Source organism: Oncorhynchus mykiss, chromosome 7 (assembly GCF_057628025.1).
Source record: "Oncorhynchus mykiss isolate SJ-2025 chromosome 7, ASM5762802v1, whole genome shotgun sequence".
Taxonomy (NCBI): domain Eukaryota; kingdom Metazoa; phylum Chordata; class Actinopteri; order Salmoniformes; family Salmonidae; genus Oncorhynchus; species Oncorhynchus mykiss.
The window spans coordinates 64,082,859-64,110,613 of NC_143028.1; the positions used below are offsets into that span (position 1 = coordinate 64,082,859).

The following is a 27,755-nucleotide window of genomic DNA, read 5'->3' on the forward strand; positions in this document are numbered from 1 at the left end:
AACCTTACATTTCTGTGTTTGTGTGTGTGTATGCATGTCTCAACCTTACGTTTTGTGTGTTTGTGGGTGTGTATGCATGTCTCAACCTTACGTTTGTGTGTTTGTGTGTGTGTATGCATGTCTCAACCTTACGTTTGTGTGTTTGTGTGTGTGTATGCATGTCTCAACCTTGTGTTTGTGTGTGTGTATGCATGTCTCAACCTTACGTTTGTGTGTGTGTATGCATGTCTCAACCTTACGTTTGTGTGTTTGTGTGTGTGTATGCATGTCTCAACCTTACATTTGTGTGTTTGTGTGTGTGTATGCATGTCTCAACCTTACGTTTCTGTGTTTGTGTGTGTGTATGCATGTCTCAACCTTACGTTTGTGTGTTTGTGTATGCATGTCTCAACCTTACATTTCTGTGTTTGTGTGTGTGTATGCATGTCTCAACCTTACGTTTTGTGTGTTTGTGTGTGTGTATGCATGTCTCAACCTTACGTTTGTGTGTTTGTGTGTGTATGCATGTCTCAACCTTACGTTTGTGTGTGTGTATGCATGTCTCAACCTTACGTTTGTGTGTGTGTATGCATGTCTCAACCTTACGTTTGTGTGTTTGTGTGTGTGTATGCATGTCTCAACCTTACGTTTCTGTGTTTGTGTGTGTGTATTTCAGAGGCCCAGACTATAGGAATGTGTGTGTTTAGGTTTTGTCATGAATGACAGGGCAGTGAGTTGGGGGTAGACTGTGGGAGGGAGAGAGCTGGAGTGTGTGTGTGTTTGTGGTCCAGATATACACACAAATTTAACTGAAAGACTCAGTTGTGGTAGTTTTTAACAAGCTCTGCTGATGTCTGTGGGCCGACCTAAACCGCCCCTAAAACACAGACTCTTCTAGACCCTTTTCCCACACATACACACAGTCAGAAACTCACAGACAGAAACGGTATGTCTGTGGGCCAGCTTAGCCACAGTGGGTTTCCCCTAAAACATGTCCTTTCCCCCCGCACCTCACACACCCTGACACACACACCCTGACATGCACACACCCTTCCTCTCACTCCCCTATGAAGTCTTCTTTCAGAGGAATGCAGCCAGACAGGGTTGAAATGTATTGGACAGCAAGCTTCATTCCCGTCCAGTGCAGCTGAACGTGTGTGTGTGTGTGTGTGTGTGTGTGTGTGTGTGTGTGTGTGTGTGTGTGTGTGTGTGTGTGTGTGTGTGTGTGTGTGTGTGTGTGTGTGTGTGTGTGTGTGTGTGTGTGTGTGTGTGTGTGTGTGTGTGTGTGTGTGTGTGTGCATGTTTTCTGGCTCTGTGCACCTGTGTGTTTCATTTCTGTCTCAGAGCAGCGGCACATATACAGTCGTGGCCAAAAGTTTTGAGAATGACACAAAGTCTGCTGCCTCTTTTTGTATGATGGCAATTTCCATATACTCCAGAATGTTATGAAGAGTGATCCAATGAATTGCAAAGTCCCTCTTTACCATGCAAATGAACTGAATCCCCAAAAAACATTTCCACTGTATTTCAGCCCTGCCACAAAAGGACCAGCTGACATCATGTCAGTGATTCTCTCATTAACACAGGTGTGAGTGTTGACGTGGACAAGGCTGGAGATCACTCTATCATGCTGATTGAGTTTGAATAACAGACTGTAAGCTTCAAAAGGAGGGTGGTGCTTGGAATCATTGTTCTTCCTCTGTCAACCATGGTTACCTGCAAGGAAACACGTGCCGTCATCATTGCTTTGCACAAAAAAGGGCTTCACAGGCAAGGATATTGCTGCCAGTAAGATTGCACCTAAATCAACCATTTATCGGATCATCAAGAACTTCAAGGAGAGCGGTTCAATGGTTTTGAAGAAGGCTTCAGGGCACCCAAGAAATTCCAGCAAGCGCCAGGACCGTCTCCTAAAATTGATTCAGCTGCAGGATCGGGGCACCGCCAGTACAGAGCTTGCTCAGGAATGGCAGCAGGCAGGTGTGAGTGCATCTGGACGCACAGTGATGCAAAGACTTTTGGACGATGGCCTGGTGTCAAGAAGGGCAGCAAAGAAGCCACTTCTCTCCAGGAAAAACATATAGGGACATACTGATATTCTGCAAAAGGTACAGGGATTGGACTGCTGAGGACTGGGATAAAGTATTGTTCTCTGATGAATCCCCTTTCCGATAGTTTGGGGCACCCGGAAAAAATCTTGTCCGGAGAAGACAAGGTGAGCGCTACCATCAGTCCTGTGTCATGCCAACAGTAAAGCATCCTGAGAACATTCAGGTGTGGGGTTTCTTCTCAGTAAAGGGAGTGGGCTCACTCACAATTTTGCATAAGAACACAGCCATGAATAAAGAATGGTACCTACACATCCTCCGAGAGCAACTTCTCCCAAACATCCAGGAACAGTTTGGTGACAAACAATGCCTTTTCCAGCATGATGGAGCACCTTGCCATAAGGCAAAAGTAATAACTAAGTGGCTCAGGGAACAAAACATCGATATTTTGGGTCCATGACCAGGAAACTCCCCAGACCTTAATCCCATTGAGAACTTGGCAGGTGGACAAACAAAAACCCACAAATTCTGACAAACTCCAAGCATTGATTATGCAAGAATGGGCTGCCATCAGTCAGGATGTGGCCCAGAAGTTAATTGACAACATGCCAGGGTGGATTGCAGAGGTCTTGAAAAAGAAGGGTCAACACTGCAAATATTGACTCTTTGCATCAACTTCATGTAATTGTCAATAAAAGCCTTTGACACTTATGAAATGCTTGTAATTATACTTCAGTGTTCCATAGTAACATCTGACACAAAGGTAGATACTGAGGCAGCAGACTTTGGAGTTAAATATTTGTGTCATTCTCAACTTTTGGCCATGACTGTTCATGTAAGAGTGTGTGTCTCATTCTTTCCGTTTGTTTGTTTTTCAGGCCCAGAGCAGCTGTGTGTTTCTTTCTCTCTCTCTGTGTGTGTGTGTGTGTGTGTGTGTGTGTGTGTGTGTGTGTGTGTGTGTGTCTGTGCGTGACCGGCCTGCAGCAGAAAGTGTGTTTTCCCCTGATAATCTGCGGCTGTTAAAAGTTGGCGGGACTTGCTCTGTGTGTTGAGGTCATTGCTTGTTACCCAGCTGTCAATCACAGGGCTGGACAGTAGTAGGGTTTTAGCTCTCTCTCTCTTTATTTGCCCTCGCTTCTCTCGCTCTTTTTTATGAAGCAAAACAATCACCTCACAATGAACCCCCAGGCCCATATTGTAGTGGGTTTTCCCCTGTGTGTGTATTCACTAAGTACAGCTGCATCACATCATTGTGTAGGGACATGGCTTATCCACTTGAATGGCATACTTCTCTTACAAATGTTTTTATTTTTATGAATAATGTCTTTGTTTTTCAATGCTTTGTTATTTGTATTGTTGGGGGAGGGAAACTTTACAATAACATTTGTCTGTCTGTCTCTGTCTCTCTGTCTGTTTGTTTCTCTGTCTGTTTGTCTCTGTCTGTCTGTCTCTGTCTGTTTGTCTCTCTGTTTGTCTCTGTCTGTCTCTCTGTCTCTCTCTGTCTGTCTCTCTGTCTGTTTGTCTCTGTCTGTTTCTCTGTTTCTCTCTCTGTCTGTCTCTGTCTCTGTCTTTCTCTGTCTCTGTCTTTCTCTGTTTGTCTCTCTCTCTCTGTTCGTCTCTCTCACTGTGTGTGTCTCTCTGTGTCTCTCTGTGTGTCTCTCTGTGTGTCTCTCTGTGTGTCTCTCTGTGTGTCTCTCTGTGTGTCTCTCTGTGTCTCTGTGTGTGTGTGTCTCTCTCTCTGTGTCTCTCTCTCTGTGTCTCTCCCTCTCTCTGTATGTCTCTCGCTCTCTCTCTCTTTCTCTCTCTCTCTCTCCCTCTGTTAGTTCCCAGACATTGACAGGGTTGGAGCATATCCAGCTGTGTGTGAAGTTTGACTGGGACATTCGCCTCTTCCTCACCAAGAGAGGCTCTGTCAACACAGAACTGGGCCGCACGGTGAAAACACACACACACACACACACACACACACACACACGGGCGCGCACACGCACGCATGCAGTAGCAGAGACGCACACACTCTTGTTTGATTATGTGGTTGTGTTGTGCTTGACAGGAGGAGGATGATGAGACGGCCTCTACGATGAACCACAGCATCCTGCTGCAGGAGCGACCAATCAAACAGACAGTTACTAGGTGAGGGTAGGGGCCTATAGCTCTCACGCCACTGAACACATTAGAGATGCAACCTTTATCAAGGTGATTCATAATCTGATTGGATAACTTGGATGATTGGAAGTAAAATAAATGTGATCTGGCTACCAAATTGGATGGATTAGTCAAGTCTTTTTGGAATATGTGAAAACTTCTTTAAAAAGCAATAGAAGGCCTTAGGCTGGGACTTTGATATCAGTGTTGTTGATATTTCCTTGTTTGAACAGGGAGGCTTTGACTCTGCTCCTGGACACCTTTCACAACGAGGCTGAGTCCTTTCTTCTATCAGAGGTAACCTTATACATACGCACACATAAAAACACACAAGAAGGAACACAAACATTTGTATTCTTAAAATTGATGTGTAAGGTTGAATTCTCTATGTTCTTTCCCTCCTGCCCTCTGTAGGTGGAGCTTGTGTTGCACGTGGAACGGCTCGTCCAATCAGTGAAGGCTCTCTGCAGCTCGCTGGCTGCTGTGGAAACGCCTGACATCACTTCCGCCCTCAACCAGCTTCCAGCATGCCCCTGTCGTCTGCAGCCCAGAGTCCAGAAGGTAAACACACACACTCACAATCACATCTACCATGCTTCAGATACACAGATCTAGGAGCAGTTTACCCTCCCCAATCATAGCCATAAACATTATGTTCTAAATACTAAACTGATCTTAGACCGGTACACAAGGATAACGTCATGAATTACTGTACTCCTGTAACTCCAGAACCAAAGGTTGGTTGATTGGATTCTGTAACTGTGTGTGTCTCTTCACAGGATTCATCAGTGCTGGCCATCAGAGAGAACAGAGGTAAGTTCCTTACTGATTGAATGTCCTACAATAGCACTGAATAATCCACGCATAAATACTGGCTGGTAGGGGATGACAGAGATGACAGACAGAAGCGGGGAAGGAGGATAGGAAACAGACGGGGATAGGAGACAGACAGACAGAGGGGAAGGAGGATAGGAGACAGACAGGGGGATAGGAGACAGACAGAGACGGGACAGAAGAGGAACTGAGGATAGAAAAAGAGGAGTGATGAGATACTGTAGATGGAAGAGTACAGATGGAGAGAAGTGAGAGAGGAGGGACACTTGGTTATGGGGTCCAGGTCAGGTCTGTACAGTAGTGTAATGCAATAAAGATCGTACCGTAAGCTCCACAGCTGAGTTGCTAGTACGTTGTAAAGCGGGCGGTCACGTGTGTTTGCGAGGCAGAGGAATCTGGGTTGAGCCATTGTACAGATAGTGTACCCAGAAAGGGAAGAAGCTATACTGCTAAGCAGGCACACTGGTCCGTCACAGTAGCACTACCTCATGTCAGAGCGGAAGTGTCCTTGACTTGTTGTGATGCACATCCGTGATGTATGATATCCCCACTCTCTACCTCCCTGTCACACTCAAACAAACAGGAAGGATGGCTAACTTCGTACAGGATACACCAAGCACCAACTCCATCCATCCGCCAAGCTCTATCTGTCCGTCTGCCCTTGAAAAGAGAGGGATAACATTTCAGAGAGTTGGGATGTTGTTTCCCGTGCAGGGCTGAGCTGCTGCTCCAATGGATGTATAAAGAGACACAATGTTAACAGTGGAGCCCAGTCAGCTGAGCTGTGTTGACATGGAGCAGCCATGTTCTGTGTCCCAAATGGCACCCCTAAGAGCCTTGGCCAAAAGTAGTGCACTATATAGGGAATAGGGTGCCATTTGGGGCACAACCATGGAATGATGACAATAACTGATGTTTGATGTTTGACATTCCTCTGCTTTGAGAGAGAGACATCTCACAAGTCTTCATCTGGCAGCTTCATTAAATAGTGCCCGCAAAACAAAACATCTGGCAGCTTCATTAAATAGTGCCCGCAAAACACCAGTCTCAACTTCAACTGTAAAGCGACGACTCCAGGATGCTGGCCTTCTAGGCAGAGTTCCTCTGTCCAGTGTCTGTGTTCTTTTGCCCATCTTAATATTTTTTTTTTTTGGCTAGTCTGAGATATGGCTTTTTCTTTGCAACTCTGCCTAGAAGGCAAGCACCCCGGAGTCGCCTCTTCACTGTTAACGTTGAGACTGGTGTTTTGTGGGTACTATTTAATGAAGCTGCCAGTTGAGGACTTGTGAGGCGTCTGTTTCTCAAACTAGACACACTAATGTACTTGTCCTCTTGCTCAGTTGTGCACCGGGGCCTCTCACTCCTCTTTATATTCTGGTTAGAGCCAGTTTGCGCTGGTCTGTGAAGGGAGTAGTACACCTCGTTGTACGAGAGCTTCAACTTCTTGAAAATTTATCGCATGGAATAGCCTTTATTTCTCAGAACAAGAATAGACTGACGAGTTTCAGAAAAGTTATTTATTTCTAGCCATTTTGAGCCTGTAATCGAACCCACAAATGCGGATGCTCCAGATACTCAACTAGTTTAAAGAAAGCCAGTTTTATTGCCTCTTTAATCAGCACAACAGGTTTCAGCTGTGCTAACATAATTGCAAAAGGGTTTTCTAATCATAAATTAGCCTTTTAAAATTATAAACTTGGATTAGCTAACACAACGTGCCGTTGGAACACACGAGTGATGGTTGCTGGTAATGGGCCTCTGTACGCCTATGTAAATATTCCATAAAACATCTGCCGTTTCCAGCTACAATAGTCATTTACAACATTAACCATGTCTACACTGTATTTCTGATCAATTTGATGTTATTTTAATGGACCAAAAAATGTGGAAGTTTCTAAGTGACCCCAAGCTTTTGAACGGTAGTGTATGTAAATGGGGCAGCAGCCTCTAAGGGTGCAGGGTTGTGTAACCGGGTGGAAGCCGGCTAGTGATGGCTATTTAAGTCTGATGGCCTGATGGCCTTGCAATACAAAACAATACATACGTAATCCAAAAAATATGTTTTATATAGGATGAACCATGACTAGATTACAGTATATATAATGAGTTGACGTTGAGGGAGAGGTTATTTTCCTGGCACCACTCTGTTGTCATCAGCAAACTTGATGAATGATTTGGAGACGTGCGTGACCACTCTGTCATGGGTGCTCAATTCTGCACCCTGATCATTACTAACATTCAGAAAGTTGAACTTTTAATACTTGTGTTAAGTGGTTGTTTATCCCTCCTTAATTGAATGCACTTAGTGTAAGTCTGTCTGGATAAGAGCGTCTGCTAAATGAAGGTGAATCTAAATGGTTTCTGAAAATGTTGCAGAGAAAGTGGTGGAGAAGCTGACGGTGGCCATTTTAGATCTGGTGGAGCTGTACTGCAGCACATTCAACGCTAACTTCCACACCACGGTGCAGAGCAACCGGCACACGGCGCCCACACAGGAAGCAGGCCTGGTCACCAATGTCCTATCCTTCAGCGTCTACGCTGCTCACCGCATCCCCATCACATGGGCGGCCAGGTAACACACACACACACAGGCAGCTGTTCAGGCTGGATTTCCCTAGTATAATCTATGAGGATGACATTGTGTTATCCCTCTCCCTCCCTCTCCTTCTCCATCCCTCTCCTTCTCCATCCCTCTCCTTCTCCCCAGTGGTCGAAAAAGTACCCAATTTTCATACTTAAGTGAAAGTAAACATACCTTAGAGAAGTAAAAGTAAAAGAAAGAGAAGAGAAGTAAAAGAAAGAGAAGAGAAGTAAAAGAAAGAGAAGTAAAAGAGAAGTATAAGAAAGAGAAGAGAAGTATAAGAAAGAGAAGAGAAGTATAAGAAAGAGAAGAGAAGTAAAAGAAAGAGAAGAGAAGTAAAAGAAAGAGAAGAGAAGTAAAAGAAAGAGAAGAGAAGTAAAAGAAAGAGAAGAGAAGTAAAAGAAAGAGAAGAGAAGTAAAAGAAAGAGAAGAGAAGTAAAAGAAAGAGAAGAGAAGTAAAAGAAAGAGAAGAGAAGTAAAAGAAAGAGAAGAGAAGTAAAAGAAAGAGAAGAGAAGTAAAAGAAAGAGAAGAGAAGTAAAAGAAAGAGAAGAGAAGTAAAAGAAAGAGAAGCGAAGTAAAAGAAAGAGAAGAGAAGTAAAAGAAAGAGAAGAGAAGTAAAAGAAAGAGAAGAGAAGTAAAAGAAAGAGAAGAGAAGTAAAAGAAAGAGAAGAGAAGTAAAAGAAAGAGAAGAGAAGTAAAAGAAAGAGAAGAGAAGTAAAAGAAAGAGAAGAGAAGTAAAAGAAAGAGAAGAGAAGTAAAAGAAAGAGAAGAGAAGTAAAAGAAAGAGAAGAGAAGTAAAAGAAAGAGAAGAGAAGTAAAAGAAAGAGAAGAGAAGTAAAAGAAAGAGAAGAGAAGTAAAAGAAAGAGAAGAGAAGTAAAAGAAAGAGAAGAGAAGTAAAAGAAGTATAAGAAAGAGAAGAGAAGTAAAAGAAGTATAAGAAAGAGAAGAGAAGTAAAAGAAAGAGAAGAGAAGAGAAGTAAAAGAAAGAGATGAGAAGTAAAAGAAAGAGAAGTAAAAGAGAAGTATAAGAAAGAGAAGAGAAGAGAAGTAAAAGAAAGAGATGAGAAGTAAAAGAAAGAGAAGAGAAGTAAAAGAAAGAAGTAAAAGAAAGAAGTAAAAGAGAAGTATAAGAAAGAGAAGAGAAGTATAAGAAAGAGAAGAGAAGTATAAGAAAGAAGAGAAGTAAAAGAAAGAGAAGAGAAGTATAAGAAAGAAGAGAAGTAAAAGAAAGAGAAGAGAAGTATAAGAAAGAAGAGAAGTAAAAGAAAGAAGAGAAGTAAAAGAAAGAAGAGAAGTAAAAGAAAGAGAAGAGAAGTAAAAGAAAGAGAAGAGAAGTAAAAGAAAGAGAAGAGAAGTAAAAGAAAAGTATAAGAAAGAGAAGAGAAGTATAAGAAAGAAGAGAAGTAAAAGAAAGAGAAGAGAAGTAAAAGAAAGAGAAGAGAAGTAAAAGAAAGAGAAGAGAAGTAAAAGAAAGAGAAGTAAAAGAGAAGAGAAGTATAAGAAAGAAGAGAAGTAAAAGAAAGAGAAGAGAAGTAAAAGAAAGAGAAGAGAAGTAAAAGAAAGAGAAGAGAAGTAAAAGAAAGAGAAGTAAAAGAAAGAGAAGAGAAGTAAAAGAAAGAGAAGAGAAGTAAAAGAAAGAGAAGAGAAGTAAAAGAAAGAGAAGTAAAAGAGAAGTATAAGAAAGAGAAGAGAAGTATAAGAAAGAAGAGAAGTAAAAGAAAGAGAAGAGAAGTAAAAGAAAGAAGAGAAGTAAAAGAAAGAGAAGAGAAGTAAAAGAAAGAGGTAAAAGAGAAGTATAAGAAAGAGAAGAGAAGTATAAGAAAGAGAAGAGAAGTAAAAGAAAGAAGAGAAGTAAAAGAAAGAGAAGAGAAGTAAAAGAAAGAGAAGAGAAGTAAAAGAAAGAAGAGAAGTAAAAGAAAGAGAAGAGAAGTAAAAGAAAGAGAAGAGAAGTAAAAGAAAGAAGAGAAGTAAAAGAAAGAAGAGAAGTAAAAGAAAGAGAAGAGAAGTAAAAGAAAGAGAAGAGAAGTAAAAGAAAGAGAAGAGAAGTAAAAGAAAGAGAAGTAAAAGAGAAGTATAAGAAAGAGAAGAGAAGTATAAGAAAGAGAAGTATAAGAAAGAGAAGAGAAGTAAAAGAAAGAGAAGTATAAGAAAGAGAAGAGAAGTAAAAGAAGGAGAAGAAAGAAGAGAAGTAAAAGAAGGAGAAGAAAGAAGAGAAGTAAAAGAAGGAGAAGAAAGAAGAGAAGTAAAAGAAGGAGAAGAAAGAAGAGAAGTAAAAGGAGAAGAAATAAGAGAAGTAAAAGAAGGAGAAGAGAGAAGTAAAAGAAGGAGAAGAGAAGTAAAAGAAGGAGAAGAGAGAAGAGAAATAAAAGAAAGAGAAGAGAAGTAAAAGTGAAAGAGAAGAGAAGTGAAAGAGAAGAGAAGTAAAAGGAGAAGTAAAAGAAGGAGAAGAGAGAAGAGAAATAAAAGAAAGAGAAGAGAAATAAAAGTGAAAGAGAAGATAAATAAAAGTGAAAGAGAAGAGAAGTAAAAGTGAAAGAGAAGAGAAGAGAAGTAAAAGAAGGAGAAGAGAGAAGAGAAATAAAAGAAAGAGAAGAGAAGTAAAAGTGAAAGAGAAGAGAAGTGAAAGAGAAGAGAAGTAAAAGGAGAAGTAAAAGAAGGAGAAGAAAGAAGAGAAGTAAGAAGGAGAAGAGAGAAGAGAAGAAAGAGAAGAGAAGAAAGAAGAGAAGTAAAAGAAGGAGAAGAAAGAAGAGAAGTAAAAGGAGAAGAAAGAAGAGAAGTAAAAGGAGAAGAAAGAAGAGAAGTAAAAGAAGAAAGAAGAGAAGTCAAAGGAGAAGAGAGAAGAGAAGTAAAAGGAGAAGAGAGAAGAGAAATAAAAGAAAGAGAAGAGAAATAAAAGTGAAAGAGGAGAGAAGTAAAAGTGAAAGAGAAGAGAGAAGAGAAGTAAAAGAAGGAGAAGAGAGAAGAGAAGTAAAAGAAGGAGAAGAAAGAAGAGAAGTAAAAGAAGGAGAAGAAAGAAGAGAAGTAAAAGGAGAAGAAAGAAGAGAAGTAAAAGGAGAAGAAAGAAGAGAAGTAAAAGAAGAAGAGAGAAGTAAAAGAAGGAGAAGAAAGAAGAGAAGTAAAAGGAGAAGAGAGAAGAGAAGTAAAAGGAGAAGAGAGAAGAGAAGTAAAAGGAGAAGAGAGAAGAGAAATAAAAGAAAGAGAAGAGAAATAAAAGTGAAAGAGAAGAGAAGTAAAAGTGAAAGAGAAGAGAAGTAAAAGTGAAAGAGAAGAGAGAAGAGAAGTAAAAGAAGGAGAAGAAAGAAGAGAAGTAAAAGGAGAAGAAATAAGAAGTAAAAGAAGAGAGAAGTAAAAGAAGGAGAAGAAAGAAGAGAAGTAAAAGAAGGAGAAGAAAGAAGAGAAGTAAAAGAAGGAGAAGAGAGAAGATAAGTAAAAGGAGAAGAGAGAAGAGAAATAAGAGAAGAGAAGTAAAAGTGAAAGAGAAGAGAAGTAAAAGTGAAAGAGAAGAGAAGTAAAAGTGAAAGAGAAGAGAGAAGAGAAGTAAAAGTGAAAGAGAAGAGAGGAGAAGTAAAAGAAGGAGAAGAGAGAAGAGAAATAAGAGAAGAGAAGTGAAAGAGAAGAGAAGTGAAAGAGAAGAGAAGTAAAAGTGAAAGAGAAGAGAAGTAAAGTGAAAGAGAAGAGAAGTAAAAGGAGAAGAAAGAAGAGAAGTAAAAGAAGGAGAAGAAAGAAGAGAAGTAAAAGAAGGAGAAGAAAGAAGAAAAAGTGAAAGTGAAAGAGAAGAGAAGTAAAAGTGAAAGAGAAGAGAGAAGAGAAGTAAAAGTGAAAGAGAAGAGAGGAGAAGTAAAAGGAGAAGAGAGAAGAGAAATAAGAGAAGAGAAGTGAAAGAGAAGAGAAGTAAAAGTGAAAGAGAAGAGAAGTAAAAGTGAAAGAGAAGAGAAGTAAAAGGAGAAGAAAGACGAGAAGTAAAAGAAGGAGAAGAAAGAAGAGAAGTAAAAGAAGGAGAAGAAAGAAGAGAAGTAAAAGAAGGAGAAGAAAGAAGAGAAGTAAAAGAAGGAGAAGAAAGAAGAGAAGTAAAAGAAGGAGAAGAAAGAAGAAAAAGTGAAAGTGAAAGAGAAGAAGTAAAAGTGAAAGTCACCCAGTAAAATACTACTTGAGTAAAATACTAAAAGTATTTGGTTTTAAATAAATGTAATTGCTAAAATATACTTAAGTGCCAAAAGTAAAAGTATAAATCATTTAAAATTCCTTATATAAAGCAAACCAGATGGCATCATTTTCTTGTTTTTATTTATTTACGGATAGCCAGGGCCATGGTCCAACACTAAGCATGTGTTTAGTGAGTCCACCAGATCAGAGGAAGTAGGGATGACCAGGGATGTTCTATTGATAAATGTGTAAATTAGACCATTTTTCTTTCCTGCTAAGCATCCAAAATGTAACGAGTACTTTTGGGTGTCAGGGAAAATGTATGAAGTAAAAAGTACATAATTTTCTTTCGGAATGTAGTGAAGTAAAAGGTGTCAAAAATATAAATAGTAAAGTACAGATACCCCCCAAAACTACAAGTATTTCTACTTTAGTACTTTACACCACTGCTTCTCCTTCTCCCTCTCTTATTCTCCCTCTCTCATTCTCTGCCCTTCTATTTCTCTTTCCTATTCCCTTCATTCCCTCTCCACTTTCTATCTCATTTTCTCTCCCTTCTCCCTCTTCTCCCTATCCTCTCCCCTTCTCCCTATCCCCCCTCCCCTTCTCCCTCTACGTCTCTCTTTTCATCACCCTCCATTCCATTTTCACTTCTCTTACTTTTCCCATCCTCTCTTCCATCTTCTACCCTTTTTTCTCCCTTTCCCTTCCCATCACATCCCTCCCTCTATATTGACCTGAGTGAATTCAGGTCAGGCCAAACCCTCCCCCTGAATCTCCATGAATCTGTCTTCTCTCAGCACCTGCCCTTTCTTCAACTCTCCTCTGGCACTGCCACATACTGTATGCAGGGGTATATGCACTGCCATCCCACCATTCCCATACATTCTATACTCAACTCCTTACCCTACCCATTCCCCCATACTCACCCTGCAGCCCTATTGCCCTTACAATTGTCTCTGCTCCTAGACTTCCCCCGGTACCCTCCCTATCCCCACCGCCGTGTGTGGCCCTCCTCCACTCCCCCCACCCCCTTCCAGCCACATGAAGGGTCCGCTCTGCTTCACCCCCCCCCCCCCCCCTCCAGCCACATGAAGGGTCCGCTCTGCTTCACCCCCCACCCACCTCCAGCCACATGAAGGGTCCGCTCTGCTTCACCCCCCCCCCCCCTCCTCCAGCCACATGAAGAGTCCGCTCTGCTTCACCCCCCCCCCCCCTCCAGCCACATGAAGGGTCCGCTCTGCTTCACCCCCCCCCCCTTCCAGCCACATGAAGGGTCCGCTCTGCTTCACCCCCCACCCCCGTCCAGCCACATGAAGAGTCCGCTCTGCTTCACCCCCCACCCCCTTCCAGCCACATGAAGGGTCCGCTCTGCTTCACCCCCCCCCCCCCCTCCAGCCACATGAAGGGTCCGCTCTGCTTCACCCCCCCCCCCCCCCCTCCAGCCACATGAAGGGTCCGCTCTGCTTCACCCCCCACCCCCTTCCAGCCACATGAAGAGTCCGCTCTGCTTCACCCCCCACCCCCTTCCAGCCACATGAAGGGTCCGCTCTGCTTCACCCCCCCCCCCCCCCTTCCAGCCACATGAAGGGTCCGCTCTGCTTCACCCCCCCATCCCCCCCCCCCCTCCAGCCACATGAAGGGTCCGCTCTGCTTCACCCCCTTCCAGCCACATGAAGGGTCCGCTCTGCTTCACCCCCCACCCCCTTCCAGCCACATGAAGGGTCCGCTCTGCTTCACCCCCCCCCACCCCCTTCCAGCCACATGAAGGGTCCGCTCTGCTTCACCCCCCCCCCCTTCCAGCCACATGAAGGGTCCGCTCTGCTTCACCCCCCACCCCCCCCCCCCCTCCAGCCACATGAAGGGTCCGCTCTGCTTCACCCCCCACCCCCTTCCAGCCACATGAAGAGTCCGCTCTGCTTCACCCCCCACCCCCTTCCAGCCACATGAAGGGTCCGCTCTGCTTCACCCCCCCCCCCCCCCTTCCAGCCACATGAAGGGTCCGCTCTGCTTCACCCCCCATCCCCCCCCCCCCCTCCAGCCACATGAAGGGTCCGCTCTGCTTCACCCCCTTCCAGCCACATGAAGGATCCGCTCTGCTTCACCCCCCACCCCCCTTCCAGCCACATGAAGAGTCCGCTCTGCTTCACCCCCCCCCTCCAGCCACATGAAGAGTCCGCTCTGCTTCACCCCCCCCCCCCCCCCCCCCTTCCAGCCACATGAAGGGTCCGCTCTGCTTCACCCCCCACCCCCTTCCAGCCACATGAAGGGTCCGCTCTGCTTCACCCCCCACCCCCTTCCAGCCACATGAAGGGTCCGCTCTGCTTCACCCCCCCCCACCCCCTTCCAGCCACATGAAGGATCCGCTCTGCTTCACCCCCCACCCCCCTTCCAGCCACATGAAGAGTCCGCTCTGCTTCACCCCCCCCCCTCCAGCCACATGAAGAGTCCGCTCTGCTTCACCCCCCCCCCCCCCCCCCCTTCCAGCCACATGAAGGGTCCGCTCTGCTTCACCCCCCACCCCCTTCCAGCCACATGAAGGGTCCGCTCTGCTTCACCCCCCACCCCCTTCCAGCCACATGAAGGGTCCGCTCTGCTTCACCCCCCACCCCCTTCCAGCCACATGAAGAGTCCGCTCTGCTTCACCCCCCACCCCCTTCCAGCCACATGAAGGGTCCGCTCTGCTTCACCCCCCCCCCCCCCCTTCCAGCCACATGAAGGGTCCGCTCTGCTTCACCCCCCCATCCCCCCCCCCCCTCCAGCCACATGAAGGGTCCGCTCTGCTTCACCCCCTTCCAGCCACATGAAGGGTCCGCTCTGCTTCACCCCCCACCCTTTTTTCTCCCTTTCCCTTCCCATCACATCCCTCCCTCTATATTGACCTGAGTGAATTCAGGTCAGGCCAAACCCTCCCCCTGAATCTCCATGAATCTGTCTTCTCTCAGCACCTGCCCTTTCTTCAACTCTCCTCTGGCACTGCCACATACTGTATGCAGGGGTATATGCACTGCCATCCCACCATTCCCATACATTCTATACTCAACTCCTTACCCTACCCATTCCCCCATACTCACCCTGCAGCCCTATTGCCCTTACAATTGTCTCTGCTCCTAGACTTCCCCCGGTACCCTCCCTATCCCCACCGCCGTGTGTGGCCCTCCTCCACTCCCCCCACCCCCTTCCAGCCACATGAAGGGTCCGCTCTGCTTCACCCCCCCCCCCCCCCCCTCCAGCCACATGAAGGGTCCGCTCTGCTTCACCCCCCACCCACCTCCAGCCACATGAAGGGTCCGCTCTGCTTCACCCCCCCCCCCCCTCCTCCAGCCACATGAAGAGTCCGCTCTGCTTCACCCCCCCCCCCCCTCCAGCCACATGAAGGGTCCGCTCTGCTTCACCCCCCCCCCCTTCCAGCCACATGAAGGGTCCGCTCTGCTTCACCCCCCACCCCCGTCCAGCCACATGAAGAGTCCGCTCTGCTTCACCCCCCACCCCCTTCCAGCCACATGAAGGGTCCGCTCTGCTTCACCCCCCCCCCCCCCTCCAGCCACATGAAGGGTCCGCTCTGCTTCACCCCCCCCCCCCCCCCTCCAGCCACATGAAGGGTCCGCTCTGCTTCACCCCCCACCCCCTTCCAGCCACATGAAGAGTCCGCTCTGCTTCACCCCCCACCCCCTTCCAGCCACATGAAGGGTCCGCTCTGCTTCACCCCCCCCCCCCCCCTTCCAGCCACATGAAGGGTCCGCTCTGCTTCACCCCCCCATCCCCCCCCCCCCTCCAGCCACATGAAGGGTCCGCTCTGCTTCACCCCCTTCCAGCCACATGAAGGGTCCGCTCTGCTTCACCCCCCACCCCCTTCCAGCCACATGAAGGGTCCGCTCTGCTTCACCCCCCCCCACCCCCTTCCAGCCACATGAAGGGTCCGCTCTGCTTCACCCCCCCCCCCTTCCAGCCACATGAAGGGTCCGCTCTGCTTCACCCCCCACCCCCCCCCCCCCTCCAGCCACATGAAGGGTCCGCTCTGCTTCACCCCCCACCCCCTTCCAGCCACATGAAGAGTCCGCTCTGCTTCACCCCCCACCCCCTTCCAGCCACATGAAGGGTCCGCTCTGCTTCACCCCCCCCCCCCCCCTTCCAGCCACATGAAGGGTCCGCTCTGCTTCACCCCCCATCCCCCCCCCCCCCTCCAGCCACATGAAGGGTCCGCTCTGCTTCACCCCCTTCCAGCCACATGAAGGATCCGCTCTGCTTCACCCCCCACCCCCCTTCCAGCCACATGAAGAGTCCGCTCTGCTTCACCCCCCCCCTCCAGCCACATGAAGAGTCCGCTCTGCTTCACCCCCCCCCCCCCCCCCCCTTCCAGCCACATGAAGGGTCCGCTCTGCTTCACCCCCCACCCCCTTCCAGCCACATGAAGGGTCCGCTCTGCTTCACCCCCCACCCCCTTCCAGCCACATGAAGGGTCCGCTCTGCTTCACCCCCCCCCACCCCCTTCCAGCCACATGAAGGATCCGCTCTGCTTCACCCCCCACCCCCCTTCCAGCCACATGAAGAGTCCGCTCTGCTTCACCCCCCCCCCTCCAGCCACATGAAGAGTCCGCTCTGCTTCACCCCCCCCCCCCCCCCCCTTCCAGCCACATGAAGGGTCCGCTCTGCTTCACCCCCCACCCCCTTCCAGCCACATGAAGGGTCCGCTCTGCTTCACCCCCCACCCCCTTCCAGCCACATGAAGGGTCCGCTCTGCTTCACCCCCCCCCACCCCCTTCCAGCCACATGAAGGGTCCGCTCTGCTTCACCCCCCCCCCCTTCCAGCCACATGAAGGGTCCGCTCTGCTTCACCCCCCACCCCCCCCCCCCCTCCAGCCACATGAAGGGTCCGCTCTGCTTCACCCCCCACCCCCTTCCAGCCACATGAAGAGTCCGCTCTGCTTCACCCCCCACCCCCTTCCAGCCACATGAAGGGTCCGCTCTGCTTCACCCCCCCCCCCCCCTTCCAGCCACATGAAGGGTCCGCTCTGCTTCACCCCCCATCCCCCCCCCCCCCTCCAGCCACATGAAGGGTCCGCTCTGCTTCACCCCCTTCCAGCCACATGAAGGATCCGCTCTGCTTCACCCCCCACCCCCCTTCCAGCCACATGAAGAGTCCGCTCTGCTTCACCCCCCCCCTCCAGCCACATGAAGAGTCCGCTCTGCTTCACCCCCCCCCCCCCCCCCCCCTTCCAGCCACATGAAGGGTCCGCTCTGCTTCACCCCCCACCCCCTTCCAGCCACATGAAGGGTCCGCTCTGCTTCACCCCCCACCCCCCTTCCAGCCACATGAAGGGTCCGCTCTGCTTCACCCCCCCCCCCTTCCAGCCACATGAAGAGTCCGCTCTGCTTCACCCCCCCCCCCCCCTTCCAGCCACATGAAGGGTCCGCTCTGCTTCACCCCCCACCCCCTTCCAGCCACATGAAGAGTCCGCTCTGCTTCACCCCCCCCCCCCCCTCCCCCTTCCAGCCACATGAAGGGTCCGCTCTGCTTCACCCCCCACCCCCTTCCAGCCACGTGAAGGGTCCGCTCTGCTTCACCCCCCACCCCCTTCCAGCCACATGAAGAGTCCGCTCTGCTTCACCCCCCACCCCCTTCCAGCCACGTGAAGGGTCCGCTCTGCTTCACCCCCCACCCCCTTCCAGCCACGTGAAGGGTCCGCTCTGCTTCACCCCCCACCCCCTTCCAGCCACATGAAGAGTCCGCTCTGCTTCACCCCCCACCCCCTTCCAGCCACGTGAAGGGTCCGCTCTGCTTCACCCCCCACCCCCTTCCAGCCACGTGAAGGGTCCGCTCTGCTTCACCCCCCACCCCCTTCCAGCCACGTGAAGGGTCCGCTCTGCTTCACCCCCACCCCCTTCCAGCCACATGAAGGGTCCGCTCTGCTTCACCCCCCACCCCCTTCCAGCCACATGAAGGGTCCGCTCTGCTTCACCCCCCACCCCCTTCCAGCCACATGAAGGGTCCGCTCTGCTTCACCCCCCACCCCCTTCCAGCCACATGAAGGGTCCGCTCTGCTTCACCCCCCACCCCCTTCCAGCCACGTGAAGGGTCCGCTCTGCTTCACCCCCCACCCCCTTCCAGCCACATGAAGAGTCCGCTCTGCTTCACCCCCCACCCCCTTCCAGCCACGTGAAGGGTCCGCTCTGCTTCACCCCCCACCCCCTTCCAGCCACGTGAAGGGTCCGCTCTGCTTCACCCCCCACCCCCTTCCAGCCACGTGAAGGGTCCGCTCTGCTTCACCCCCCACCCCCTTCCAGCCACGTGAAGGGTCCGCTCTGCTTCACCCCCCACCCCCTTCCAGCCACATGAAGGGTCCGCTCTGCTTCACCCCCCACCCCCTTCCAGCCACATGAAGGGTCCGCTCTGCTTCACCCCCCACCCCCTTCCAGCCACATGAAGGCTGGTCACTCGGGACCTGTCCGGCGGTTTCACATGCCATCTGTGTATGTGAAGGTGTGTCTTTGTGTGCAGGAAGACAGATCAATTGATACCAAAATATCAGCTAATCTCCCACACAATGGATATCATCTGTATTGATAAGGTTTTCAGATAGGGATTTAGTTAGCAATTAGGTGCATGTGCATATTCCCCTTTCAAGACGATTGGATATGTATCTAGATACATGGGCTCCGTCACGATACAGGAACGATATGTTTTAGTTGGAATCGATTCGGTGCCATTTGGTTTGATTGCAGAACGAATCAATGCAATGTGGTTCGATGCGATACGATTCGATGCACTAACATTTTTTGCATAAACACATTCATTTTATATAAGTCCTTACCCTAACCATTCCCCCACACTCACAGGCTATAGCCAGATCAGAGTTGTCTCCGGTAGCTTAACTTTTATTCTGGTAAAACACCATGTTCAACATGGTAGAGATAACAATAACCTAATAAGCCATTTTTGCATTTGAATGCTGAAGGTGCAGATGCACAAGATCTGGAGCAGGCCGCCTACCTGCCGTTGGTCAGTGTGCAAAGCTGTGCTCAGTTTGACTAGGCTACTGATATTCCCTAGGGTTATTCGGAATGCAAAATGACTTGTAGATCAATGGCTCAACATAGTTACATGCTTAGTTCCACACTGAAGGAAAGGCCGCATCAGTTGTCAAACTATGAGGTATTTTTGGAAGGTAGAAAAAAAGTAATATGAGCATAAGTTTTATCAGTTTGGGTCCGATGGAGTCCTGTCTTAAACATTTAGAACGGGCGCTGATGGGTATCGGGCGCTGATGGGTATCGGGCGCTGATGGGTATCGGGCGCTGATGGGTATCGGGCGCTGATGGGTATCGGGCGCTGATGGGTATCGGGCGCTGATGGGTATCGGGCGCTGATGGGTATCGGGCGCTGATGGGTATCGGGCGCTGATGGGTATCGGGCGCTGATGGGTATCGGGCGCTGATGGGTATCGTGTAATTGTTACTTCCCTTAGTAGCAATAGCACTCTACTGTAAGACAAATTACATGGTAACATTGTTAACCAATGTTATTACCCTTTAATTACTATTCAGTCTTGGGGATTAATAATACAAAAAATTACAGCTAAATAAGTTATTACCAAGTAGCTAAAATACCAGATTTATAGTCCTGTAAAATAAAATGCTATGAATTTGTGAATATTGCTAATTCTATGTAACATTTAGAGTTTCCCTGCCTGGTCCCAGTCCCTCACTGGTCTACTCTTCCTTTTATACCTCCTCTCTAGAGACCAGCCTCCTCATTCCCCCTTTATATAAGGGAGGGCAAGGTGCTCAGTTACTTGTAATTATAGCAGTTCCAGGCGTAGTCATTATGAAACTCCATCTACACTGAGTGTACAAAACATTAAAACACCTTCATAATATTGAGTTTGCATTTAACCGGTCACCTCCCCTTCGTCTACACTGATTTAAGTAGATTTAACAAGTGACGTCACTAAAATGATCATAGCTTTTACCTGGATTCACCTTGTCATTGAATTGATCTCTGTTATCCCATTGGCTGATTTCCACTTCCTCTTCCTATCAGCTACGAGGGCTTCTTCCTGTCAGGCTCTCTGACCCATGGAGGGGCGGAGCTTTGTGCCCCCCAGCACACCAGCAAACAGCAGGTCAGCAAGTACCTGTTTCACCTGGTAGTCTGGGACCAGAGGTACGTACCCAATCACAGCCTGTCACAACAGACCTTATAGGCACCTCAACCAACCTCACAGAGATGTTCACCAATCAGAGTCTATGTATCCTAATATTACACGATGCTTATCATTTAAAAGCAATATAGATATTTGCAATCCAAACTACCACTTCTAACAACATGTACTCATAACGTACACAAAGTACACATTGGCTTCCTAAAGCATGTTAGGGTTCAAGCCATCCCACTCTAGTACCAGGTGTTCTGTTTGTCCACCTACTGTCCCCTATATGTGTCCACTGGAACGAGCTGTTGGTCGTGCATGTGGGTGTGTTTATGTGTGGGAGGACATGTGGGTGTGTTTATGTGTGGGAGAACATGTGGCTGTGTTTATGTGTGGGAGGACATGTGGCTGTGTTTATGTGTGGGAGGACATGTGGCTGTGTTTATGTGTGGGAGGACATGTGGCTGTGTTTATGTGTGGGAGGACATGTGGCTGTGTTTATGTGTGGGAGGACATGTGGCTGTGTTTATGTGTGGGAGGACATGTGGCTGTGTTTATGTGTGGGAGGACATGTGGCTGTGTTTATGTGTAGGAGGACATGTGGGTGTGTTTATGTGTGGGAGGACATGTGGGTGTGTTTATGTGTGGGAGGACATGTGGGTGTGTTTATGTGTGGGAGGACATGTGGCTGTGTTTATGTGTGGGAGGACATGTGGCTGTGTTTATGTGTGGGAGGACATGTGGCTGTGTTTATGTGTGGGAGGACATGTGGCTGTGTTTATGTGTGGGAGGACATGTGGCTGTGTTTATGTGTGGGAGGACATGTGGCTGTGTTTATGTGTGGGAGGACATGTGGCTGTGTTTATGTGTGGGAGGACATGTGGCTGTGTTTATGTGTGGGAGGACATGTGGCTGTGTTTATGTGTGGGAGGACATGTGGCTGTGTTTATGTGTGGGAGGACATGTGGGTGTGTTTATGTGTGGGAGGACATGTGGCTGTGTTTATGTGTGGGAGGACATGTGGCTGTGTTTATGTGTGGGAGGACATGTGGCTGTGTTTATGTGTGGGAGGACATGTGGCTGTGTTTATGTGTGGGAGGACATGTGGCTGTGTTTATGTGTAGGAGGACATGTGGCTGTGTTTATGTGTAGGAGGACATGTGGCTGTGTTTATGTGTGGGAGGACATGTGGGTGTGTTTATGTGTGGGAGGACATGTGGGTGTGTTTATGTGTGGGAGGACATGTGGCTGTGTTTATGTGTGGGAGGACATGTGGCTGTGTTTATGTGTGGGAGGACATGTGGCTGTGTTTATGTGTGGGAGGACATGTGGCTGTGTTTATGTGTGGGAGGACATGTGGCTGTGTTTATGTGTGGGAGGACATGTGGGTACTTATTGAAGCAGATGGAAAGTGTTTACAGTGGGTTGTTACTTGTGGGTGTAACTAGTCTCCTTGGCTATGTATGCATATCTATTTTCTGATCTCTGTACCTCCTGACCTTGATGCGTGGTCCCTGGGGTTATTTTAAAGATACTATTGTTGCAATATTATTTTTGCCTCTATTGTATGAATATTTTTAGTCCTCCGGTATCCGGGTGGATTTATAAAGTGTTGTAGAGAAACATGTTTTGGCAACCCGTGTAGGCCTGCCTAATGGTTCCTTCAGATGTGACAACAATTTTGCAAAACCTTGACCCTAAAACAACACTTACCGAGAAGACTGCTTGACAGTGTCCAACACAAATAGACCTGGCACAAATACCAAATAGGTCATGTTTCATTATGGCTGGAGTACATTGGAGTTTGGACAGGGAGTGCAGCAGGCTACAGCCTTGTAAGGTAGCCTTCCTCAAACTGTTCATGGTTTGTTGGTTGTGTGTAAGTCTTCAATGTAAATTTTTGTCTTTTTGGCTGGACGACTCATCTTAAAGTCCTGCTCCGTTCTCCTTTTCACCTCATTTATCACCTAATTTCTTTAACAAAAGGCACATCTCAATATGTGTCCTCATGACCTCATGTGTCCTCTGGGCTTCCAAGTGGCACAGCGGTCTAAGGCACTGCATCTCAGTGCTAGACGCGTCACTACAGACCCTGGTTCGATTCCAGGCTGTATCACAACCGGCCGTGATTGGGAGTCCCATACTGTGGCGCACAATTGGCCCAGCGTCGTTAGGGTTTGGCCAGGGTAGCCTGTCATTGTAAATAAGAATTTGTTCTTAACCGACTTGCTTAGTTAAATGAAGTTGGGGGGTGAGCCATTCCTTTTTTGTTCTCTATTGTTCTTCAAGTATCTATTCCGGGACTCCCGCCCATAGTGTACAAACAAGCCCCATAACTGAACATGTTGTCTTAGTTAGCGAAGCATGCTAGCAGGTCCACCAGTGGGGTTTAGCTCAAAACCAATGGTGTTTGTTCATCACACTACTATTTTTAGTTGACTCGATGCTAGCTTCTTTCATGCTAACGAGTCTTTGAAGTTTTAGGATTCCAACAGAGTTCTTAATGTGTTATTCTCTTTCATGTGGGAGACGTGTTGAAAGCACACGGGTCCCATGTGGATGACAGAGGGCTAAATATAAATGGAGGGCTCATTTACTAGCTCTATAACGTTACTCTGCTCTTCAGTTACAGTGAGGGATCATTTACTAGCTCTATATCGTTACTCTGTTCAGTTACAGTGAGGGATCGTTTACTAGCTCTATAACATTACTCTGCTGTTCAGTTACAGTGAGGGATCATTTACTAGCTCTATAACGTTACTCTGCTGTTCAGTTACAGTGAAGGATCGTTTACTAGCTCTATAACGTTACTCTGCTGTTCAGTTACAGTGAGGGATCATTTACTAGCTCTATAACATTACTCTGTTCAGTTACAGTGAGGGATCGTTTACTAGCTCTATAACGTTACTCTGTTGTTCAGTTACAGTGAGGGATCATTTACTAGCTCTATAACGTTACTCTGCTGTTCAGTTACAGTGAGGGATCATTTACTAGCTCTATAACATTACTCTGTTCAGTTACAGTGAGGGATCGTTTACTAGCTCTATAACGTTACTCTGTTGTTCAGTTACAGTGAGGGATCGTTTACTAGCTCTATAACGTTACTCTGCTGTTCAGTTACAGTGAGGGATCATTTACTAGCTCTATAACATTACTCTGTTCAGTTACAGTGAGGGATCGTTTACTAGCTCTATAACGTTACTCTGTTGTTCAGTTACAGTGAGGGATCATTTACTAGCTCTATAACATTACTCTGTTCAGTTACAGTGAGGGATCGTTTACTAGCTCTATAACGTTACTCTGTTGTTCAGTTACAGTGAGGGATCGTTTACTAGCTCTATAACGTTACTCTGCTGTTCAGTTACAGTGAGGGATCGTTTACTAGCTCTATAACGTTACTCTGCTGTTCAGTTACAGTGAGGGATCATTTACTAGCTCTATAACATTACTCTGTTCAGTTACAGTGAGGGATCGTTTACTAGCTCTATAACGTTACTCTGTTGTTCAGTTACAGTGAGGGATCATTTACTAGCTCTATAACATTACTCTGTTCAGTTACAGTGAGGGATCGTTTACTAGCTCTATAACGTTACTCTGTTGTTCAGTTACAGTGAGGGATCGTTTACTAGCTCTATAACGTTACTCTGCTGTTCAGTTACAGTGAGGGATCGTTTACTAGCTCTATAACATTACTCTGTTCAGTTACAGTGAGGGATCATTTACTAGCTCTATAACATTACTCTGTTCAGTTACAGTGAGGGATCGTTTACTAGCTCTATAACGTTACTCTGCTGTTCAGTTACAGTGAGGGATCGTTTACTAGCTCTATAACGTTACTCTGCTGTTCAGTTACAGTGAGGGATCGTTTACTAGCTCTATAACGTTACTCTGCTGTTCAGTTACAGTGAGGGATTGTTTAATAGCTCTATAACATTACTCTGCTCTTCAGTTACAGTGAGGGATCGTTTACTAGCTCTATAACGTTACTCTGCTGTTCAGTTACAGTGAGGGATCGTTTACTAGCACTATAACGTTACTCTGTTCAGTTTCAGTGAGGGATCGTTTACTAGCTCTATAACGTTACTCTGCTGTTCAGTTACAGTGAGGGATTGTTTAATAGCTCTATAACGTTACTCTGCTGTTCAGTTACAGTGAGGGATCGTTTACTAGCACTATAACGTTACTCTGTTCAGTTACAGTGAGGGATCATTTACTAGCTCTATAACGTTACTCTGCTGTTCAGTTACAGTGAGGGATTGTTTAATAGCTCTATAACATTACTCTGCTCTTCAGTTACAGTGAGGGATCATTTACTAGCTCTATAACGTTACTCTGCTGTTCAGTTACAGTGAGGGATCGTTTACTAGCTCTATAACGTTACTCTGCTGTTCAGTTACAGTGAGGGATCGTTTACTAGCACTATAACGTTACTCTGTTCAGTTACAGTGAGGGATCGTTTACTAGCTCTATAACGTTACTCTGCTGTTCAGTTACAGTGAGGGATTGTTTAATAGCTCTATAACGTTACTCTGCTGTTCAGTTACAGTGAGGGATCGTTTACTAGCTCTATAACGTTACTCTGCTGTTCAGTTACAGTGAGGGATTGTTTAATAGCTCTATAACGTTACTCTGCTGTTCAGTTACAGTGAGGGATCGTTTACTAGCTCTATAACGTTACTCTGCTGTTCAGTTACAGTGAGGGATCGTTTAATAGCTCTATATCGTTACTCTACTGTTCAGTTAGTGAGGGATTGTTTACTAGCTCTATAACGTTACTCTGCTGTTCAGTTACGGTGAGGGATCGTTTACTAGCTCTATATCGTTACTCTGTTCAGTTACAGTGAGGGATTGTTTACTAGCTCTATAACGTTACTCTGTTGTTCAGTTACAGTGAGGGATCATTTACTAGCTCTATATCGTTACTCTGTTCAGTTACAGTGAGGGATCGTTTACTAGCACTATAACGTTACTCTGCTGTTCAGTTACAGTGAGGGATCGTTTACTAGCTCTATAACATTACTCTGTTGTTCAGTTACAGTGAGGGATCGTTTACTAGCTCTATAACGTTACTCTGCTGTTCAGTAGCAGTTACAGTGCCACTCCCAGACTACTCTCTTCTCTTCTATTTATATTATAGCTACTGCATTTCACAATTCAACTACAACTGAATCTCTCTCCCACGCTTTCTGTCCTTCTCTATTCCTCTCTTCCCCTTCAATCCTTCTCTATATCCTCCTCTCTCATTGCATTTCCCTCCCTCCCTCCCTCGCTCCCTCCCTCCCTCCACCCCGCAGGGTGTGTTTCCCAGTGCAGATCAACCAGTTGCCAAGGGAGACCCAACTGACAGTGACTCTGTATGCCAGTGCTCTACCACCCCCTGGAGGAGTGGAAGAGAAGGGTAGTAAGCAGCGCCGCAGCATCGAATCCCTGGGCTGGGTCACCATGCCCCTCTTCAACTTCAGACAGTGAGTATTAGTCCACAGGAGGGTGGGTGGGTGTGTGTGTCTGAGATTATGACCATCACCCTCTCCCTCAGCATCCTGACATGTGGGAGGAAGCTACTGGGTCTGTGGCCTTCCACCCCAGGAAGTAACGCTCGCTCCAGCTTCCCCAACTTCAGCCAGCCTGACAGCGTCATCCTGCAGGTAACTGACCTAGTCACACACACACACACACTTTTTTCCTCCTCTTCCTTCCTCTCTTTCTCTTATTTCCCTCTATTTATTTTTCAAGGTGTAGTTCCCTATTACCTAGTGTCCTCCTTTTTCACTCCCTCTCTTTTTCTCTATATCCATCTGTTACAGCTTTCCTTCCTTTCCTCTCCGCCCTCCCTCTTCCTCACTCTCTCCGCCCTCTTTCCTCTCCAGACTGGCCTGTTTCAATAAACATACACCGTTGCTCCTGGTTAAAAGAACAGCCTATAAAAGGCTTATTCACAGGCTACAGGTACAGTAGGTTTCTTGCCTCCGTGTCTAACATGAACGTGGTCTGTCTTTAGACCCGTTTTAGAGCTGTGGCGCAGATGGGGGTTTGGACTTCCAAAGTGCTCGGTCTGTCTCTATGACCAGAATACTCTCCACACATGTTAAAGCATAGGCAGAGGGACTCTCACACACATTGGTAGTCATGCATGTAGTACACACACTACAACTGCTATCTGCAGAAGGGACCTGAAAGTAGGTCAGTTGGATCTGTTCTGTCCAAAAAACTCACCCTGGATATTAGAGTGCCCTGCTGTCTGTCTGCCCTCCCTTCTGACACACACGTCCTCCTCGCTCTCACTCACTCATTCTCTCTCTCACGCACGTAGACACAGGGTTTCTTCTCAGCAGTATTGTATTGTAAACCCAGTCCCTCATGCAGTGCCAGCCCAGTGTGTGGCAGTGCCAGCTGGCCCGTGGCACTGGTTCCCAGTTGCTCTTTGTCTCAGTGCTGTGGGCTGTGTTAAAATGGGATCTGTGTGTGTGTTCTATTGCAGTCGGTCTCCTCGTTAACGTGGCGACATCATTTGAGGCTTCATACTTCATCACTGATGCAGAACAACATATGCTTACACACACACACTCCCCCAGCATCGCATAGGACATATCTGGGGCCTGGCATACATCTGTCACTCATTAATCTGAATCTCTCACTCACTCTCACACACACACACTCCCCCAGCATCGCATAGGACACATCTGGGGCCTGGCATACATGTGTCACTCATTAATCAGAATCTCTCTCTCTCTCACACTCTCACTCACTCTCACACACACACACTGCCCCAACATTGCATAGGACACATCTGGGGTCTGGCATACATGTGTCACTCATTAATCAGAATCTCTCTCTCTCTCACACTCTCACTCACTCTCACACACACACACTGCCCCAACATTGCATAGGACACATCTGGGGCCTGGCACACATGTGTCACTCATTAATCAGAATCTCTCTCTCTCTCACACTCTCACTCACTCTCACACACACACACTGCCCCAACATTGCATAGGACACATCTGGGGCCTGGCATACATCTGTCACTCATTAATCTGAATCTCTCTCTCACTCTCTCACACACACACTGCCCCAACATTGCATAGGACACATCTGGGGCCTGGCATACATCTGTCACTCATTAATCTGAATCTCTCTCACTCACTCACTCACTCACTCACTCACTCACACACACACACACACTGCCCCAACATTGCATAGGACACATCTGGGGCCTGGCATACATCTGTTACTCATTAATTACAAATGTAACCCCCTCTCTTTCTCACACACATTTTCTTCTGCACACCGTCAAACATTTCATTGCCAAAACAAACTGACTGGATGATACATAAGAATTGATTTTCTATCTGACCTAGTTTTGGTTTATATTCCTCTCGACCTTCCTTCTTCCTAAAGGCTTTCCCTCAGTGGCCTGCCATGACTTTACATTTATTCTCTCTTGGCTTTTCATGTTATTTTTCCCCTCCTACTAACCTTGTTAATTCCTCACTTCATTCTGTTCCTCTCCTCTCCCCAAATACCCCCTTCCATTTATCCCATACACCTTGTCCAGCTGCTCTATAACAGTCAGTATTGTTACTCTCCATACACACGTTACCTTGTCCAGCTGCTCTATAACAGTCAGTATTGTTACTCTCCATACACACGTTACCTTGTCCAGCTGCTCTATAACAGTCAGTATTGTTACTCTCCATACACACGTTACCTTGTCCAGCTGATCTATAACAGTCAGTATTGTTACTCTCCATACACACGTTACCTTGTCCAGCTGCTCTATAACAGTCAGTATTGTTACTCTCCATACACACGTTACCTTGTCCAGCTGCTCTATAACAGTCAGTATTGTTACTCTCCATACACACGTTACCTT

General features: G+C 47.0%; 1 protein-coding gene across 2 annotated transcripts in view; it reads left to right on the forward strand.

Annotated features, from left to right (window-relative positions):
* Positions 1–27,755, forward strand: part of LOC110528363 (phosphatidylinositol 4-phosphate 3-kinase C2 domain-containing subunit beta) — an 84,214-nt gene that overhangs the window by 32,294 nt on the left and 24,165 nt on the right. For both annotated transcript variants that reach the window (XM_036983959.2, XM_090241725.1), the window contains exons 6-14: positions 3,851–3,962; positions 4,081–4,160; positions 4,406–4,469; positions 4,587–4,733; positions 4,952–4,985; positions 7,383–7,578; positions 19,774–19,896; positions 25,177–25,347; positions 25,419–25,527. In XM_036983959.2, the coding sequence (XP_036839854.2) occupies positions 3,851–3,962; positions 4,081–4,160; positions 4,406–4,469; positions 4,587–4,733; positions 4,952–4,985; positions 7,383–7,578; positions 19,774–19,896; positions 25,177–25,347; positions 25,419–25,527 (1,036 nt within the window). The remainder of the gene's footprint in view (positions 1–3,850; positions 3,963–4,080; positions 4,161–4,405; positions 4,470–4,586; positions 4,734–4,951; positions 4,986–7,382; positions 7,579–19,773; positions 19,897–25,176; positions 25,348–25,418; positions 25,528–27,755) is intronic.